The sequence below is a fragment of the Solea solea genome, chromosome 8, assembly GCF_958295425.1.
Source record: "Solea solea chromosome 8, fSolSol10.1, whole genome shotgun sequence".
Taxonomy (NCBI): Eukaryota; Metazoa; Chordata; class Actinopteri; order Pleuronectiformes; family Soleidae; genus Solea; species Solea solea.
This window is the reverse complement of record NC_081141.1, coordinates 15,301,876-15,322,872: the sequence shown is the minus strand read 5'-3', so window position 1 is coordinate 15,322,872 and position 20,997 is coordinate 15,301,876. Positions and strand designations below refer to the sequence as shown.

The 20,997-nt window shown below is 40.4% G+C and overlaps 1 protein-coding gene across 2 annotated transcripts in view; it reads right to left on the bottom strand.

Annotated features, from left to right (window-relative positions):
* Window positions 1-20,997, bottom strand: part of msh3 (mutS homolog 3 (E. coli)) — a 32,164-nt gene that overhangs the window by 9,771 nt on the left and 1,396 nt on the right. For both annotated transcript variants that reach the window (XM_058637142.1, XM_058637144.1), the window contains exons 3-20: window positions 20,412-20,695; window positions 19,948-20,169; window positions 19,365-19,481; window positions 18,779-18,896; window positions 18,543-18,682; window positions 17,219-17,385; window positions 13,350-13,459; window positions 13,090-13,204; window positions 12,773-12,857; window positions 11,761-11,870; window positions 10,588-10,720; window positions 8,872-9,059; window positions 7,895-8,063; window positions 7,596-7,660; window positions 7,106-7,222; window positions 6,782-6,889; window positions 5,092-5,206; window positions 4,586-4,743 (exon numbers count right to left, since the gene is read on the bottom strand). In XM_058637142.1, coding sequence (XP_058493125.1) covers window positions 4,586-4,743; window positions 5,092-5,206; window positions 6,782-6,889; window positions 7,106-7,222; window positions 7,596-7,660; window positions 7,895-8,063; window positions 8,872-9,059; window positions 10,588-10,720; window positions 11,761-11,870; window positions 12,773-12,857; window positions 13,090-13,204; window positions 13,350-13,459; window positions 17,219-17,385; window positions 18,543-18,682; window positions 18,779-18,896; window positions 19,365-19,481; window positions 19,948-20,169; window positions 20,412-20,695 — 2,521 coding nt within the window. The remainder of the gene's footprint in view (window positions 1-4,585; window positions 4,744-5,091; window positions 5,207-6,781; window positions 6,890-7,105; window positions 7,223-7,595; window positions 7,661-7,894; window positions 8,064-8,871; window positions 9,060-10,587; window positions 10,721-11,760; window positions 11,871-12,772; window positions 12,858-13,089; window positions 13,205-13,349; window positions 13,460-17,218; window positions 17,386-18,542; window positions 18,683-18,778; window positions 18,897-19,364; window positions 19,482-19,947; window positions 20,170-20,411; window positions 20,696-20,997) is intronic.

The window sequence follows — 20,997 nt, the reverse complement described above, 5'->3', positions numbered from 1 at the left end:
CTCCAATAACACTCTAGGGTCGAAACGTTTAATTTCCAAGTATTTCAACGAGTGCCCTGTAAAGGTAAAGCATTCGACCTATCGATGACCGCCAACAGGACCCTGCTGCAATATGAGTTACCATGGTTACACCACACATCATAAAGGAGAGGGGTGTGGCAAACGTGCTGCTGCATTTCATTAGCCACTTTAAAGTGCGTGCATGCGCGTGTGTGGGTATATGCATGCTTAAGACTCGAGGGAAATTATGACAATCAGATCTATACTTAATGGCAGAGAGGATGCACAGAATCAAATAAACAAAACAAGGCACACTGGGTCTGTTCACTGATGACAGCAGCACGACGGAAACTCCACAACCCTGCACCAGCTGGGTGTCCTGCTGGTCTTATTCTCGTTTCCACCAAACGAACTGATTCTGAAAATAGAATCCATTTATCATCACTTTCACATGTTTCACACGTGTTCCTTTTTTCTTGATACGTCACCAGATTGGCCTTACTCTGATTGATGAATATGCTGGTTTCACTCACGTTTTACACAGAATTATCACTTATTTGTTTTTAGTCCAGGCAAACAAACAAGCACAAATAAAAACAATTAGGACTTAATTGATTTACAAGGCTCACTCTCCCTCAAATGACTACAAATCTACAAAGTGACTGCAGCTGTTTGGTACGAAACTTTGAAACAAAATCGAATGACGTTTTTACACACGTGTATATTATCCATAGGAAAAGTGCCTTTCTATCATTTTGACAGTTTTAGTTTTAGGTGGATAAAACAGAAAACACACAATTTCTCACGAGAGAAAATTAAAGCTTGAACTACAACCTTTGCTCCCATTACAGTAGCATTCCCCTCCGTCCTCCCTACATCACCTCACGAATGTGTTTGGAGAGAGGAGGCATATATTTACAAACAAATGGCCTGACTTCGCCAGCAGATTGGATAAGGTGTTTTGGGACACTCAAAAGGATTATGCTGGATTTACTGAGAGACCCACATCACTGACCAAACACTCACATCAGGACAGCTGTAGAAACATAGAGCTAAAGCACTTCACTGACAGCTCATTCAGGATTTCTGCATACTGATTTAATCTCTGTGCTCCAACACACACTAAAAGCCCTATATGCCTTAAATATGGCACAGGCTCTCTGGACCCCTTCACACTTGGCATTAAAATGCATTTTCTGACCAGACTGCAATCGAATAGCGTCTGACCACTTGTAAGTACAGGCGGAAATACACTGAGATGCATTTTAAGAGGGATTGTTATCCAATCTGCCAAACCACTTTGGGAGGTGGTCAGTGTAAATGCAATGAGTCTCTGATGTGTCTCCACTCCACCCACAACAACTACATGAGTGGAAATACTTGGGTGGCTCTGGCAACTTCTTCCCCTGCTTCAGAAAGCAGGAGTCAATACAATAGTTGCTGTCGTTGATACGATATAGTCTGCTGCTGGAAACCTTTGCAGAAGAAGAGGGGAAGGTGACCGTGATCGGAAAGCAATCGGATCTTGATGTGGGCACAAGAGACGCACCAGGTGTAAATGCATGTGGTGAAGCTCCATCCGATCACTATCCAATTAGAAAACACATTCTAATACCAGATATAAAGGGGCCTCTGACGCTACAGCACTAAAAAAACAAATGAGTTGATTGGAAATACTGATATTTCTCCACATGATCAACATGTTACAACACCCACAGGGTTATGAGATCTGTTTGTACCAAAACACCACAATATTTTGTGAAGTCTTTCTACTTCTGGGTCCCGGAAATGAAAAACAAATATCACTACATTTTCTGATGTGAGGCAATCTTGCGAAAGACTTGAGTAAAACACAGTATAATCACTGCTTATGGTCGATTAAATGTCCTTTTCAAAACACACTTTTACATCCTGCTTCCTTTCCTGTTTCCATAACAACCATGAAGCGATGGAAGAATGTGCTCTATAACCCTCAGGACTAAATACCAACAACAAAACACACACAGCGGTGTTCATGCAGATATTTATGTGTGCATTCACACTAGGGCTGAACAATTAGTTGTTTTCAAATCAAAATGACATTTGAGGATGCTGTCGTTTTTAAGTATGGGGATTATGAAACAACATTTTACAAAATCATTTGCATTTTACTCAGATTATCAACAGATTAACCAATAATCAAAATAATCTTACATGCATGTTGGAAACAATTCTTTACTTTCAAGTTTTTTTGTCAAGTACAATACTCAAAGAGAGGCTCTCTGATATGAGCTTGATGTCCTATTTCATGTTCAACTTTTTGACTCTTGCATAAGCATTTTTAAAAACAAATGAATTATGAAACAAACAGACAAACACACGGATTTGTGCAGAAATTCTTCTCAGGACACTCAACTGATTGCCATTAATTTAGACGGTCTAAACAAGAGTTATCCCTAACCATAAAAATAATCAATGAATGCCTAACTCTAACGTTAACCTCCCCAAATCCAATCTTAGCCCTAAACTTAATTAGTTCTTCAGAAATTAGGTGCTGCTTCATTAGGACCAGGTTTTGATCTATTGCTCCTGTCAAGGTCAGTGTTTATGCCAGAAAAACGTCCTAAAAAAGTAACAAAAACAAGAAAACATGCACTTTCTCTGCTGATATCTTTTAAATAACACACACCTAGTTATAGTTCGGAGTAAAGTGGGGTAGGCACAGAAAATGAAACCTTGTGTCACTTTGTTAGAAAGCAAAACCAGTCTAAAGATTATTCACTTTATCCTCATAGACGATCAATCATTTGAATCAGTTCAGACAGGATGTACCGTTAGACACCTACGCATAATCTTATTAACCAACCCACAAAGGCTGTTTATTCCACTCTGGCAAAAAGTTCTCGCTCGATGTCTCTTGCTCACGATGCACATCATCTCTCAAACACACACGAGCTGAAGAAATTCCCACTGCTGGATCTATTATGCCCAACACGGCAGTAGAAATTGATTGAGTGTTCATGATTAAGACAGATTTTTCCACCGGATCTTACACTGAAGTGATAAGAGGGAGGCAGATCACTCCAATTAGAAACAAACCAGGAGGACAGAGGTAACAGAGGCAGCGGAGCGAGGACAGTGTTGGCTGTGCGCTCCCTGTGGACGTTAATTAGCTCCGAGTTGCCTTTTTTTACTTTAAGAGAAAGAGATGGCGTTAACCTCCAACCCCAACCAAAGACCTGAAGAGACAGCAGAGGAACACACTGTTGCTTTACATATGTAAAGCTTCATCGCTTCAAGTATCCTCTGTTATGACCCCCACGCTACTCTACTGTGAATTCAAGATGATGCTAATTACTCTCTTATTCAGTGAAGTCAAGTTCAAGTCAAAGATACTACACACAAGCGTAATGGTCATGCTGGAAAAAGACACTGATTACTTTACAAAGGAAGCACAAAAATCAGGAGAATAAACAAAAATGTGCTTGGAATGATCTGATTATGTCTTCTGGGTTTTCTGCACTCTTTTTGCTTATTTTAGTATTATTCGATTCCTGAAATCATACTTTCAGCCTTTGTATTCAAAGTAAATAGTGAAAAAGTAAAATATACATATATGATCTCTTCTAATCTACATGATCACCGTCTACATGACGTGATTTTCCTCGAGCCTAAGGAACAAACACATGGTTTTGCTCTGCTGACAAGTCACTAGCTCTCACTGGGTTAATGCATCAGAACAATACAATACAAGACAATTACACACATCTGCAAGCCGGTAGGTCTAATCACACAGGGCAGAAGACGCGCTGGAACACAGACCGTAGTGTATATTGGTGTCTGTTCCCACTGACATGCAGCCATGGCTGGTAAATACATGCAGAGCTTACTGCTCATTAGCAGCTATTACTACATTTAAAGCAGCTGCATCAGTCCAAACCATGAAGGGACAATGGTTAACCCACACACACACACGCGCACACACTGCTGTGTGTTGAGGAACAATTGGATTAGAAGGGATCGGTGTCAGTCCTAAAAATAAATTTGACCATGTCACAGAAGATGAAGGTGAATGAGGAATTAGGTGCATCACTACCTCCCAGATCTGATGAGGTGAATGTTGTCAATGTTGTCATGGTCACTGTTTAGGTATTATCTCTGGAATGCGTTTGTGTCTGTGTTTGATGCTGAAGCTACACGTTATTCTTCCAGGCCTGAAGAGGGCAGCATTATAACGCTACAAGCATCGTCGCGAGTCAGACTTGAAGACAAGATGGCGCAGTAAACAATAATAAACATGTGGAACAGCAGCAGCAGTGTAATTATGACTAAAAATGTCACGACTTAATGTCTTAATGTCCTTGAATTGTATTTTCCTTTTGATTCAATGTTAATATGTAGCACTGACTATCAGTGATGGAGCAACATATGACGAAAAAAAAGGCCCTCTTAAAAAAGGGACACTGAACGCAACAGACACTTTCTCAAGATTTTCAAGTTCATCATTACCAGTTACCATTTCTGTCTCTCAAAAGGTCTGTGCAGAATTGATCAAATTCGCAGCAAATGCCAAGGTACAGTTCACACGTCCTTGTGTTCATCATACCTGGTGTAAATGCCATCCAGGAGGCCCAGATGGGCCTCAGAGGCGGGGATGTATGAGCCCATGTGAGCCATGACACAGATCAGAGCCACCTGACGGATGTAGGAGCTCTTTCCCCCCATATTAGGACCAGTGATTATCATAGTTCTTCTGCCTTCACCCTGTAGGAGAGGAGAGGAGAGGAGAGGAGAGGAGAGGAGAATGGAGGTAAACAAGTAGAGAGCCAGAATAAAATATCTGCATGCTGTCTTTTACAACTGAGAAGGTGGGAGGTCTGAAAGCTTGGCTTCTCTTCCTACTGATTTGTGCTCCTGTTGCAAGATTAATGTACACCCACTCCAGAAATGAGCAAGGTAATGTGTGTATAACAGTGTGTGTGTGTGTGTGATGTATATTTATGTGTGTGAGTCTGCAATTTTGTTTCAGAACTGTCTCAACGTTTAGCGAGCAGGCACTTTATCTCAAAGGTCTCTGAAGGAGCTTCCGTGTGTGCACGCGTGTGTGTTTACCTGTAGTTTAGTGTGGTTGGGCACATACTGGTTGTGCGCCCCCATGAGTAAGTCGATGGCAGGGTGTCGACCATCTCTGATCATGATCTGACGCTGATTTTCACACAGCTCCGGTCTGAGCACAGAGGACACGCATGCAGTGAGTTTTGGCTCATACAATAAAAGCATGTTCTTATACACCAGACATGCTTTATTAAAAATGACACAGGAAACGGACTCCCACTACATTACTGTGCATAGTGCTCTCATTTTCTGCTTTGACTGAGGTACAAATGGACCAAACGTGAGCCTTTTCATATTCCTATGAATGACAATTAGACACAAAACTAAGCAACAGCAATATGTTTCCTAATTAGAATCTACAGATCGCAGTGACGTGAATTAATATGAATAATAAACATAGTTGAAATTCAAGTTATGTCAAATAATGTTGCAGTTTAGTGCTATGTAGTTCCTTTTCAAACACACATTATATATCTGTCTTAAACCTTTCATGCCAATCCATTGATCATGGTCTATTATCATGACATTAAGGGTCCAGTGTGTAACTGGATGTGTATTTAGGAAGGTTAATTGGAATTGGAATACAAATTGAATATAATACACAAAAGTATGTTTGTATAAGTGTATTATCAGATTAAAATAAACATTGTTTGGGTTTTCTTTGCCTCTGGTGACATCAGAGCTAATACGATTTCATTCAAAAATAGCATTTTGCAGATGCAGGCACAAACAGCCAGTTGGTTCCCTCCTCCTTAGTTGTTTGCTAAGTTTTGGAGAGTATCACTTAGAAGAATGGTGAAAAATGATGAAGAGGATTTCTGTTACCAGACCAAAAGAAGGAGTATATTTTTAAAGGAGCTTTTCATTTACAGTGGATAGCCAAGTCTCAGCTGAAAACAAATGCAAGTAACAAATGTGTCATCTTTTCCAAAGATCTCTGTATTTGCCCATCTATGCTAAACTTTTGGGGATTTTGGGGGATTTTAGGGCTCTAAAATGTCAGGGTAATGTGGGCAGAAGAGTATGGGTGTAGCTTTAGAATAAGCCTGTCATACGTCCTTTAGGCAAGGGACTTGCTTTACAAAGGCCTTCATCTTGCGCAGCCATTTCTACAGACAAACCAGCCTGAAAAGGAAGTTTACCACGCAAAGAAGACAGCATAGTTTCTGTTATGCAAAGGCCACTGATGGGACAGGGCAGCAGAGAAATGTTACTTATTCTTACACATTTGACCTTTAACACATAGCACACACAGTACAATCATAAAGATAAGTTAAAGAAGTTTGCAAAAATAGAAGTCATTCATAAAATGAGGAGACGAGATAGCGATCGAAAAAACCTAAGACACGAACATGTAGGAATGGACAATACATGTAAAGCTGTGTGTGTGTGTGTGTGTGTGTGTGTGTGTGTGTGTGTGTGTGTGTGTGCGTGTGTGTGCGTGTGTGTGCGTGTGTGTGTGTGTGTGTGGGAGAGATGTTGGCGTTCTAACTGAGCACGCTGTGAGCCCAGTGCACACTCCCACACACAGCCTGTCTAAGACTATAGGACACGACACAGGACACACGGACACGATCCCACACACTCACTCATATGCCGATACACACACACACACACACACACACACACCTACCTACAAACGTGCAAACATGCAGCAATATTTACGGTCGTAATGAGTGGACGTTACCTGCAATAGTCCCCTTGTTTAGCAACCTCAGCCAATGAAAAGAGACAGTCCACGGTTGCTAGGTGACTAATAGCCCTTTTCATGGTGTGATAGTGCTCTCCAAACCGACTACAGGAATAGAGAGAGGGGAAGGAAATGCTCGAGTAAGTTAAGGTAAGTGCATACTACAGAGTAGACAAACCTGGTGGTGCCTTAAAACAGACTATTCTGGCAGGCTGAGCACCCTGGGCGCTCATTTCTGCACCAGAAACTGACATGTTTTATTTACTAGAACTTAATTTCAGTTTATTCTCAGGCATGTGTAACTTCAAGTGTCTGTCATACTCCAAAAAATTGATCCACTCCCTCTGGCTGTCTAGCAGCAGCTGCTCCCGGAGCTGCTGCAGTGTCTTATAGCGCTTCACCAAGCAAGGAGAGTGATACCTGCCGACGGTCTTAGTGCTGCAAAAGAAAAAGGGGAGGGGAAGTGATTACTCAGTATACTGTTTTCAGTTTAGATTTAACGTGAGAAAAATAAGACACCCTATAATGAGCTCCGACAAGTTCTGTGACCGCAAGACGCCAACTGTCCTGTGCCTTGTTCAAAGTGTGTCAACTTGTTAACCATAATGAGTTGCATGTTGTGTCCTGAATTCTGAAGGCAAACTTTTTTCAAAGGCTGATAACACAAACACAGCAAGAGTGAACAGATTCAAGAAAGATCGGAAAGAATAAAGTTTTTAAATAGCTTTGTTTTTTTTTTCTTAGACAGTTAGTCATATGTCATAAACACAAGCTATTTATTCTTTAAAATGGAACCAGTGTGCAACTTCACCTGCTGATTTGGACCCAGTCATGTGGGACAGTAGATGCCAGCGTATTTTTCACCTCAATCAGAAACTGATGGCAGAGGAGGAAGACGAGGAGGAAGACTTTGATGAATACAATCAGAGAGCATGAATACAATAATGTGTCACTTTTGATTAAAACTGACACACACACACACATAGAAATTTGATCATCAATGCAAGTCAGTCTTTCACCCAAAAAGAGCCGTCAATCTCCTACAACCAACTCTCTCACTCACACACACACACACACACACACACACACAAACACACACACAGACAGTACCTCCTGCCCAGAGACAGTTTTGTAGTCAAATCCGGGGGCTTTCAGCATCTGTTGGATTTCTTTGCGGTGGTCTTGAATCTCATTAAGGACAGTCTGAATCTGATTCCGCCGCTCCCGCAGCACAGGGAAGTTGGACAGATCTGTGAACAGCTCAGTCTTGTTCCCCAACCTTTGACATATACACAAACCCAAATGTGAGACAAGGCGCTGCAGGTCAGCCCGATTCTTCAGGAGTGATAAGAGGGAGAGGGGAGTGGCTGAGTCCTTCACTGTGGTAATGCATGCCAACACACCATTATATTATGTGGACTAAGAGACAAACACTGCATTGTTTTGTATCTTCAGATTTACCACAAACACACACAGAGCTCATGTACTGCATATGACATTGCCAGCACAGTCGCCAGTAACATTTTGGGGTTGGCACAACCTCTTGACCCAAAGCCACCATTTTATTAGTTACACTCACATCTATGGCCACATATGACAAATGACAAATCCTGCCTGCAACTTGTTTTTTTTTTTCATTAAATATTTACAGTACTAGAAGAGTACACTGTACCCGTTAATTTGAATTTGGCACAACAAAATGTTTTTCATCAATAACTTTGTTATGGGAAGCCCTCCTCTCCACTAATGCTAAAAGATTCCGTCAATAAACAGATCAAAACAACAGTTTATCAATCAAGAATTCCCAAACTTTCCATTTTGTAATATTGCAAATGGGAAAATGTGATAGAATGTTTCTTTTCTTTTTTTTTCACTTCTAAAAAGGAAAGTAGTCCTTGGTTCAACAACGATAAAATGCCTTCAGTCAGTACTGTTTTTTGTTTCATTTCTGAATGAAAGTTGTAATGTCTTCTTTTTTTTTTAGACATTTGGAGGTTTTATGATTTTAATTTATATCACTGCTCGTACAAAACACTGTCCTTCTTCATCCGAGATTGTACCTCATTTTCATGGTGCAGGATACTCACTTGGCAGCGTTTTTATCGAGCACCTTGAGAAAACTTTGGGCCGGAGCCAGCAGATTAGGGACATCTAACAAGATGCTCTGGAGCAGCCTCGAGCTGATCTGTGACTGGATGGCTGGGACTAGGGCTTGCAGCTCCAGACCTATGCGACAAAGACTGCTACTAATGAGGTAAAACTCCTGCGTGGAAGACTGGAAGACACACAAAGACAAGAAAACGCATTGATATTGATATTGATATTGATATTGATATTGATATTGATATTGGCTGGTATTTGATTTGCTGTGGCTGCCATATAATCTAACACGGACATAAATAGAGTGGGGGAAAAAAAAAAAAGAATGTTGAAAAATCTCTGCTGGCAATTGGTCACAATCCACAATATTGAAAATATAGCTGTATAAACAATACATGCAGATCAATGCCGAGGCTTTAAAAAATAAAACTGTGATCATGTAAGATGAAATAAAATGAATGACTAATCAATACAATACTGAGAAGAGGTGGTACTGTAGATTAAATGGACTTCATACAGCCATTAACAAAGTCACAGTATAGCACCATGTCATGAAAGGTTAATGAGAGCCACACAGATATTGGTCTACGTTATTTATCACAGGCTGCAGTTTTAATGGTCCCCCATGTCAGCAACCCCCATGTTGCTCTTTTATGAACCCAAACAGACAGGACAGGAAACCATAAGCATGTCCTCCCTCCCATTATGTCAATGGAGTAATAGAGACACAGGCCATTACACACAGGCCCATTTATCTAGAGATGGGCGAAATGACAATTAAGGGTCGTGTGTGTGTGGGGGCGTGAGTGTGTGGGTAGTTTCTGACATAAACACTGTCAGGACCAGTAGTCCTCATGAAGACCAAAACTTGGTCCTAATGAGGCAGAATCTCATTTCTGAGGAACTGGATAAGTTGAATGGTGGTTAGGGTAAGGCATTACGTGGTTAAGGTTCAGGATAACAGGTTTGTTTAGGTTAGGTTTAGGCTGTCTAAGTGAACGCAAGTCACAGCGGTGTTTTAAGAAGAATCGCGGCACAAACCTCTCAGAGAGGCTCTCTGGTATGAGCTTGATTTCTTGTTTCTTGTTCACACAGACACACATACAAGACAAAAGCTATTCTTTTTAGGACACTCTATTAACTTCCAATCTTTTAGACAGCCTAAACAAAGTGTTATCCCTGAACGTAACCATATCATAACCACTTCATTAATTATACAGATTAACCTAACCACAATTCAAATCATCTGAACATTAAACTTAAACCGTTTTGGTCTCCATGAGGACCAATGGTCCTGTCAAGGTCAGCGTGTATGCAAGAAAAGGTAACAAATACAAGACAACACACACACACACACACACACACACACACACACACACACACACACACACACACACACACACACACACATTAGATGAAACCTTCCTCTGACATTTCAACGATGGGCCCGATGGGAAATGAGATTGTGTCAGACAATCAGGTAAGAGCCACTGAGGTGACGGTTCTGTGCTGTTAATCATGAGGCATGTGAAAGTGGTGAGAGAAACCAAGGGAGAGAAAAATGGTCCTGGCTTTCATTCTTATGTAAAACAATTGAAGCCATTTTTCCATCATTTTGGACATCGTTCATTTATTTCACAAAAAAAATAAAATGTAACTGTGTGAGACCGAGCGGACAATAACAGCCTTTAATTACTTTTTACCTTTTTGTGGTATATGCTGCAGATGCCTCTCTCCAGGTCTGGCAAATGTGACAGGAGGGATCTGGTGGAATTTAAAGTGAGGGAGTCCGACTCCAACATCTCTTGCACAGCATCCTGTCGTTCTGAGATGGATCTGCATGGTCACAGTTGTGGATGAGGTACTTAAATTAGGAAGATCCGGAAAACAGGCACGAAGTCAAAGGAATGTGCAATCCCGATCATTTTGATCGCTGAATGAGTTTGTGTTTTGAAATTTGAAGAATTAACTGCAGAATGTATGGGTTTCCTGGTATATTCATATTAAGACAGGTTCTAAGATGTATTTATTAAGTTAAAACATTTATATAGTTTGTAAAGAAAGTGTCAAATAGCTAAATTACAGATAAACACAGACAACACACTTCTATAAGAGCAACAAAGACCACAAAACCGTTCAGATGATTGGATGGACTGGAAAAGCAGATCAAGACAAGATTAGTGACGTCATTTTATGTGCCATTATGTGTGTCCATTCCATGTGTGCACATTACGTGCCTTGGAGTAATCTGGGTTTTATTGATGTTGAAATCCTGCGGAGGATTTATCAGTTTATAATCTGAGAGCAGTGTCCAATCCACACCTATAATCCATGCACAGGGGCAGAAGGAGGGCCACACACGGGGAACCAAACACTCACACAGACAGAGGTAAAATGGATACTGCTGTGAGACAATATTAGCTTTCAATGTGCGTTTTCACCCTGCAGTGTTTCTGAGAAGAGCAGCTGCTTTGTTAAGTGAAAAATAAGAAAGTGAAAGCACTTAATGAGTGCCTTTTTACATTCATCATAACAAAGCTTAGATATTTAAGAGTGCAAGCAGCATTGAAGTAGGTCCTTTTTAATAAAGAGGCGGAAGTTGTAAAGTCCGAAAAAAGTGATTCAATTAAATTATTCTCCAAAAGTAGTCTTACGATAAATTTTTAGAATTAAATAATACTTCCTTATCTTAATATTATCTTGTTTCTGTGAGGTGGGACAAAAACTGGAATTCTGCTGTGTTCATGTAACAAAAAAATGAAGATTAAAAGTAATAAGTCCGTGCATGGCATTTCTAGTCTTCTCTAAACGTATGTAGTGTTGAAAGACTGGCGTAGCACCTATAGATGCTTAACCAAACATCAGAGGGTACTCACTGGGGCTCTGTTAGTGGCTGGCTCACCCACTTCCTCATCAGTCTCTTCCCAAATGGAGTGCGAGTGTGGTCCACCACCCACAAAAGACTGCCCTTCACGCCGCCATCTGTCTGTCATTTAAAGATCAAGGAAAGTTTAAAGCTGCAGAAATCTCTGATATGACTAATTAAAGTGGTTAATGTGGTGATGCAAGACACCTAAACTCTGGTCCTAATAAGGCAGAACCTCATTTCTGAGGAACTGGTTAAGTTTAAGGCTAAGATTCCAATTGTGGTTAGGGATAACACAAGGATAGTTTAGGCTGTCCAAACGAATGAAAATGCAGTTTCCTAAGAATAGCTATGCAAACCTGTGTATGTCTGTGTGTATACACTCCTTTATATTACCTCGGTAGGACTTTTTTTTTTTTTGTATAAAGATTGACCTTTTTAGGACCAGTAGTCCTCTTGGAGACCAAAGCTTGGTTCTATAGAGGCAGAACCTTGTTTGTGAGGCCTTGAATAAAGTTAAGATTAACACATGATTTGTGATTCAAATTAGGCATTAACTGGTCATGGTTAAGGTAGGTTAGGGAAAGGGTGGGCTGTGCTAATGAATAGAAGTCAATGCAGTGCCCTTATAGCTGTGCAAACTTATGTGCATGCATGTGTGCAATTGTATTCATTGTCTCTTTTCTGGCATAAACACTCACTTTGTCAGGACCGAAAGTCCTCACAGAAAGATGGCGCTAAGAAGACTGAACCTTATTTCTGAGGAAGAGGCCAAGTTTGGGGCAAAGATGATTTAAAATGTGGTAATGTTGAATTTAGGGGTTGTAAGAAATAATGCTTTGTTGAGACTGTCCAGATGAATGGAAATCAATGCAGTGTTCTATGAAAAATAGCTGCACAAAAAGCGTGTGCGCGTTAGTGTAATGTGCAGGATGCCAGCTCAAACACAAAGTACAGACATCTCTCATTAACAACCAGACAGTTGTAGTGTATGGTGCAGCTCGCTGAGACATGATCTTCACCTGATTTTTGAGGATTTCCAGGTTCCTAAGGGTAGTAGCACTGAGAATCATACAGTCCGACTTGCAAGAGAGATGCTGAAATGAGCTGTTAGGAACAGAAAACTCACATAATGTGACCAGGATATTTTTTTAGGCACATTTTAAGTTTTAAAAATGCAGTTCTACTTTTTAGTAGTTAAGTATTTATGTTCTTAATTGGAAATGTGCAGATGCACTCACATTTCTCCCAAACTTAGACACAGATCCAGGATAATGATGAAGCCTGGAGCCTGAGTTGTTAGGTGTGTGTGTGTGTGTGTGTGTGTGTGTGTTTGTACCTCTCACTTAAAAGAACTCTCTCCAAGTTAAAATCTTGGAGATATTGGATTAGCGGCCCCAGACAGCAGATCACCTGGCTCTCCAAGGATGCTACACTCGACAGAGAGTGAGCGCCTAAAGACAAAAAAGACAATAATGTGTCACAAGCACCTTCCCAAGACTCATTCAGTTACATCATACATACCAGAGTATATGAGAAACCAGAAGGAATAAAGAGTATAAGAGGAAGATAATGGCTAAAAAACACACACACACACACCTTTTGCTTTGTTGTTGCAGTAGAACTCAGTGACTGTGTTCATTGCAGAGGCGAACTCAAACTGAGCCGGGTCTCTCTTCTCAACTCTCACTTGGTCATCTCCCTGAGCACTGGAGGGAAGCAGCATGACACCATTGATTGCAGAGGCCAGCGATGGTAAATTGAAAACGGTCGGTATATAAAGTGCTTTTCTAGTCCTGACCACTCACAGTTGCCGTTCACCCGTTCACTCTCATACACTCACATTCATACAGCGTTATCTATGCGCAGTGCTTTTTCTACCACACGTCTGTCATACTCATTCACATGCTGTCGGCACAGCCGTCAGGAGCAACTTGGAGTTAAGTGTCTGACTGGAAGCTTGTGATAGTACCGACGGATCAATGAAGGAAACGCAACATCTGATGTCTCATCATTTTTCTCTCTGCGACAAGAATTAGACACAGCAGCACTGCATGTTCCCATCGTCCTTTTGTTCGCCTCCACACACGCACACGCACACGCACACGCACACGCACGCTGGCAAACCTCAGTCAAACACCTAAACACACAGTTCCCCTGCATCTCCCCTGTGCTCCATCACATCTCCCTATTGTTCCATTCACTCTCCAGGCATTGCTGCTTTCAAGGACTTGGTTGCCGTGTCTGATCTGTTGTTGCTAGGGCAACCAAGGCAAGCACGTGGCTGGGCTGAAGCTTTTTCTATGTTCCGTTTCCTAACGCAAACACACTCACACATAGAACGACACTGCATTGACCGCCATTCATTTGGTCAGCCTAAACCAAGCTTCATAACTAACCCTCACCATAACCCTTTAATTTTAACTAGAGCCTTAAAAAAGGGACAGCACTTAGGTCCACATATGTAATACTGGTCAAGAAAAAGTCTAAACATGTACTAGAAAAGGCCCTGAATTGGTAACAAAACAACACACACATGCACACCATTCAGTAAATGAAGACCTTGAGTGAAATAAGGAATTCTTTAGCCACTTAACCATAAAAACTAAATACCTCATCTAAACAGGTTTCTTTTTTGCCCGCATAATCATAGAAAGCTACATGCACACGCACATACACGCGCACGTCTTCAGCATTGGTTGAAATGAGAACAGATATTGTGTGATCAATAGAGCAGCCAACAGTGCAACTACCATTCATCATTTAAACAGTCCGTTCAACCATATTATGAGGATTGCAAGAACCATGGCAATTGCGGATATTGATCGGTGGACAGAGGGGTGCGGTGCAACACTTCTGCAAAACATGACAGCAACGAGCATTATAAACCGGGGATTATGAAGACTCGTCCTAAATGAGACTTTAAAAGGGAAATTAAAAAGCGGTACCCTGCTTCAGGTTTAAATGCAAAATGACTATATGCTTAACTTCCAATAATATATGTCCAATTTAAATGGATGTTAGTTTTGTGGTTTGTGGTACAATTCAGACCCTCAGACACAATTTTTCAGAAATAGGAAAACTACGAATTCACGTTCATTAAATTGCGATTTAGGTTTAATCCGTCACTGCCGATATGAAGGCATGAGCGCTTCATACACTCCTTCGACAGTTAGGTCCTTCTGTATGTGTGTGTGTGTGTATTTTATGTTCACAGACCTTTGATGGTGATAATCAATCACAAACAGACCAAAGGTTATGACAGAATATTGACACCAAGAGATCAGAAATTGATGTGCACACAAGATCAGGGTCTCTTTTGCTGCAGGGTAAATAAAAAGCTCCTACAGTGGCCATTTTAAAACTGCAAACACAGTCATAAAATATAAAAGTTACTTAGTTCTGTTGTGTCCAATGCATCAGCCAGGGAGTTTTCCAGTCGCTATGTTCCTCGTCACTGCTGCTCCAGGCTGTGAATAAGTTACCAACCTCCCTGGGACTCATTACCTGCAGCTTTATGAACACACATACAGTACAACCCATTGCCTTGAGGCCCAAACACATCAGTCCACCTTAGAGACAGCCACAGAATGTAGAGCAGATGTCAGTGGCCCCAAAAATCCCTTATTTTACTATTCAGCTGAGTGGGTCTCGGTTTTGTATTTGTTAAAGTGCTCAGTAAAACTTCCGTGTTTCAGAATAATGGGTGTCTTTGAGTGTAATTCTTCTCACGAGGATGAATCACACCTGAGAAAACAACTTCGCACGTAGTAAAAAGTCTTGGGAGGAGACCAGTAGCGGTGATTTGTAAAGCTGAACAGACAAAGCTATCCCGTTTCTGTCGGAAAAAGCTGCAAATTGAGAAGATGCCTGTGTCGGATATTCACAGAGAGAAAGAACCATGCTGTTCAAGCACATTAATTAAATAGCCTTTGCAAATCCATCTCCACTATGATCACAAAACATGGACAGGTGAAAAAAAAGGAGGAAAAAAGGAATGAACAAAAATGTCAAGAATAACATCATATCTAAGAGGGGGGGAACAAATAAAAGGAGGTAAAATGGGCACTGGAATTAAAAAAAAAAGGAAATAATGGAAAAAGTGTGAACCATAATAAAGGAAGCGAAAGCGAGAGACATCTCTTCCATTTATCCAACCATCCCCTTCTAATCTAATTGACTCTGCTCCTCAATTCATTTTCATTGCATAATGCAATCGCAGGCAGCCTCCAGAGGAACTCCTCCCTACTGGTGTAAACATGCTGGGTGCCGAGTGTCAGCATAGATGAGCCACACAGTGGCACAATGTGAGGCAACAGGTGTCTAATACAGCACTTCGGCGTTATTGACACTGGCTGTGCAATAAGTCAATCGATGAACAGTGGACAGAGGGTTGAACTGCTTTTTATCACGTGGTTCATACAGCAGAAGTGCATGCATGAATGGAGGTCGAAAACAATGTGGGGTGTAAGCTTGACCATGTAATCATCACAGTGTTTGTTTGTTTTTTTTTGCCTTTTTGCATTTTAAGATTCTTTCTTAATGTGATTTAAATGTAAAGGATGGGGACAAAAACCACAGCCCTGCTAAATAAATCAAATTAATTGTCCAATGCTGATATGAGTCTTCAGTCATAAAACTACCCCGCTGTGGTACCCTGAGATTTAGAGAAGAAGTGCAGAAGAAAAACAACATTTTTGTATTAAAGACTGCACAGAAGTACCTTACAAAGTGTGTCACTTGATTTCATCAATTATAACAGCTGAGGCTGTATATTATTACCTATATTAATGTATAGCAAATATAAACCAAGCAGCTTTAACCCTCAGTACTAACACAGCACAGTTCTGTGCCACAGGTGCACCCTTGGTAAATTGCCGTGGGAATAATACACCAACCTTATATGGACATCCTGGGAGTTTAACATGAAACATTATCACTTTATCCAAAGTCTATTTTACATGGAGGACATTTCTATATTACAGTGTTTTTCCATGATGTTTTGATACAATTGCACCGAATATCTTGTCCACTAGCTCTAAAAGAAGCACAGTAAACATACAATTTTATTCCCATACTCTACACCTTTGGTTTGCACTGCCTGTCTTTCCTACAGCAGCAGTTTGTGAAATATGAGCAGACTTTACTTATTTCAACCTAAAATTAAAAAAGTTTGTTTAAACAATGTTTAAGTCTATTTTAAAAATGTTAAAGTCAATTAATGCGACGACAAACAAACACCGTCTTTGCATTGAATACAATAAAAAAAAATTCGGTTCAATTCATCATTTCATCATCCAAACTAAGCCATGTCAACTCCAGACATAACACTGTTTACCCTGCATGGTTTCAACTTAATCCAGTCCCTGAAAATGACCTAGATTAAGCTCCAACACATTTCAGTGAGAATATTCTGTCAAGCCGCAAATGGATATATACTGCCCCCTAGTGGACTCATAGCAGATTACCTGGCATTGCTGAAGCTCTGTAGGAATCTGTGGGTCTGCTCAGAGAGGTCAGACTGCACCAGGATCTCCACCGGGTTGATCTTTAGGATTCGAGCTTCCAGCTCAGAGCGTGACTGACCATCCATAAAACAGTCCACTAACACGTCTCCTGTGCTGGGCTGAACTGCCTACATACACAAACAAAAGCATGAGATGAACAGATACATTAAAAAAAAAAGGGGTCTACGTGATGTTGAGCTCAGAGAGTACGGCTACATTGTGCATCCAAGAAACATCGTAATTTAATCTCTTCTGCACAAATGCAGTCCGCTAATTAAATGCTAGCTGCTGCCACCTTGAGGTAATAGAGGCACCAAAAATTAGTAGTTCAGGTAGTTATTGGAGTAGAATTGTTTTTCACTGCAATCACGAGTAATCGCATTAACGGACTGACTTTTTATAATCAAACAAATAAATTTCATAATCGAATATTCAGGCCCTTCCTTACTTATTATTAGACCGTTATGTTATGGTTGCCCTTTAACCCCTGAAACTACGATGGGAGTCTTAGGGCCAAACTGAAAAGAAAACCAATATTTAATCTTCCAAGAAAAACAAGTCATAATATTACAAGTAAAAAGTTGTAATATTATGGGGGAAAAAAATTATTTTGTATTAATTATATGTATTATATGTAGTATTATTATTATCATTATTATTATTATTGTTGTTGTTGTTGTTGTTGTTGTTGTTGTTGTTATTATTATTATTATTATTATTATTGTTATTATTAAATTGCAACAGAACACAGATGTGACCAGTAGCCTTGCAGTCGACCTCTTCCAGCCAAAGAAACTATTTCCTCCAAGTCTGTGTGACTCTTTCTTCCAAACAGACTCAGTTTCTTGCACAATCTTTTCAAAGTTGCTGATGATAACGTGGTGCTGATGTGCCAAAAGATTAAGTATTACCTCATTCGTGAAGCCCAAACCAAAATATAACTTCACAAAATGTTCCCTGTTCCTCATCTTGACGCAGGTTGCAGCAGATCATCTGAGATTTTGCTTGAACAATAAGTATGACTTTATTCTCATAATATTGAGACATTATCCTCGAAAGATTAGGACTCTACTCTGACAATATTCCACCTTTATACTCATAATATCATGACTTTATTCTCAAAAGATTAAAAAAAATGTCTTCAGTTTGGCCCTAAAACAATTCACATTATTCCAAGCTGCTTACCGACATCATCAGAACGGGTCTTTTGTTATTGTTTTGATTGATAAATGACATAATATGTGTTTAAAACTGAAAGACCACATCAACAAGTACAAATACTCACCACAAGTCCAACAGTGAGCTGCTTCTTCACTTTATCCCATCTCTCACTCAAACACAGCAGGAAGCTGTCAGCCGAGTCCATCACCACGTCACCAGTGGCTTCCTCCTCCACATCCCCAAGTCTACAGACTGGGTTTACATCTCGATAACAAGTCAAGGACACAACTTTAGACATACATAGTTGTTTTTTTTTAAGGTTTTAATACATGCAGAGCCATTCACAGTGTGTAAGGATACCTTCTCCCACCAGCGTGGACTTGGTGTAGAGAGCAGTGAGCTGCCGAGTGAACAGCGTGTTCTTGCCCGCCCCTAAGGCCTTCATTGCAGACGTCTCAGTCTGCTTTACCACACCAACCTGGAAATGGAAAACAATAATGTGACGGTAAGAGACAATGTGGCTTTTGATTTTCCATATTAGAAGTGTCGCAACGCACCGTTGCTGACGATCATCGTATAAAAAAAAAAAAAAACCCTAACCCAAGTTACTCAACAATAATGACACAAATACAATCATATCACACAAACAGTTTAATGGCTTGGAAACCACACACGCTATTATTGTTTGTTTATTTATTTATTTGGAGTTAGGTTCAAAACTTTTATTCAGACCATAAAGAACCTAGAAACTATACAGTATGTATTGTCAGAGTGGTTAATTATTCAAACCTTCTAGGCATCAAGACAGCATAGTAACTGTGAATTGTTTTTATCCGTCGTAGTCATTCAGTGAAATACTGATCGTGACCGCTCCAATACATAGTAAATATTATACATATTATTCATTCTTTCTTTATCTACCATCTGCTTATTCCATATGTCTCACCTTGTGTCCATGGGACACCAACCGCCTGACATGAACAAAGAGTCGATGTGTGGGGATGCTGCAGGTCATGAAGTTATGATCCTGATGACAGGTGATATTCAGCTCCTTTGCAGCGATCTGTTGACAGGCACGCAAGTTCAGCATAAAACTTAATACTTCTCCTCCTAGCTCAAAGTTCTGATACAATTTTAGCAAACTATACGGTCTGAGCAACATTTTAGAAATAATCTGCATGTAGATTTAACTAAAATTGTTCTTAAATCTGCAAATGTCCTCCAAAAATGGCTGTTTCCCATTCAAAATGACACCTACTTATTAACTCAGCCTGCCCTTTTGATTTTTATTCAAATCAAGATCTTGAATCCCACAAAAAATGGACAAAAATGTAAAAAAAAAAAAAAAAAAAAAATCCTAAAAGAATAACCCACATCCATACTACAATTGAATGGACTCTTCCCTGCCCAGGACCAAACACTCCAGCAGGTTTGGTTGCAATGAATTCAGTAGTTTTTTTAGTGTAATCCCTCATATCAAGAAATGACTTGAAGAAAGATTTCTACTTAATATATTAGTTGTATCTCACCTCGGCATCCTCTCCAAAGAACCTGTACTTGTAGCCACACTCCACAGCCAACAGGGCATCTTTGTGTTGCTGTTTCAGCTCAATGACCTGCTGCTCCAGGGGAGTGTATGTGCTTTTTGAGCATCTGGAGGAGGCACTGACATCAGACTGACGACTCGGCTCTACACCTTTTCCTTTCCCGCCTCCTTGTCCTGACATTGCAAACTGAGACAAGCAGATATTCTACAAAAGACAGAAAACACATTAATGTTTAAACACAGTCTACCCAAACAAATAACTCACTATCTTTTCAAAGGAAGCATTTACTTCTTTCACTTGTGGTTAACACTTGGTTGTATGGTAATTACCCAGGTGTTGATCAAATGGCCAACAGTCTTTATTGTTTATAATACACACTTACAACTGTTGTAATGTTGTAAACCTGCAAATTCCCCTGTGGCGAGAGTCAAAATTCATTTTGGTACCTCTTTTGTAGCAGCCGTCCCTGAACTCTCGCCTCTTTCAACTTCTTCATCCTCGTGCTCCTCTTCCGACTTTTGACGTTGGTGTTTATAGCTGTGCTGCTGATCTGGTCGGCCATTGCTTCTTTGGTCACAGATTATACTGCCAGCACCATCCGCCTTGTTTCCCTCGCTCTGGGTGTCACCATGCCTGACCATGGGCTCAGCTGCGCAGGTGAATTCTCTCAGTTTCTCCAGAGTGGAGGAGCAAACACCACGTGCTCCTCCGCTCAATGTTGGTTTTGTCTCTGAAGACAGAGGAGAAACAGATAATCTTTCAACCTTATTAAATATTTTACTCCGATTCACATTGAAGAAGCGTTATTGGTGTGAGTGACTGAACTGAAATGTTTTAGGAATGGAAATAATGCATTTGCTTCTCACTGTCTGGGTCTACGTTAGAGGCAAACCTGAACAAAACACTGTAGACTTGATCGCAAGTATCATCTTACAAATATTTGGGCATCTGGATTGATGATAAACTGTCTTTTACACCACATTTGGTTCAAAAAGTTTAAAGCTCTGCTAGGTTTTTTTTATAGACACAAAT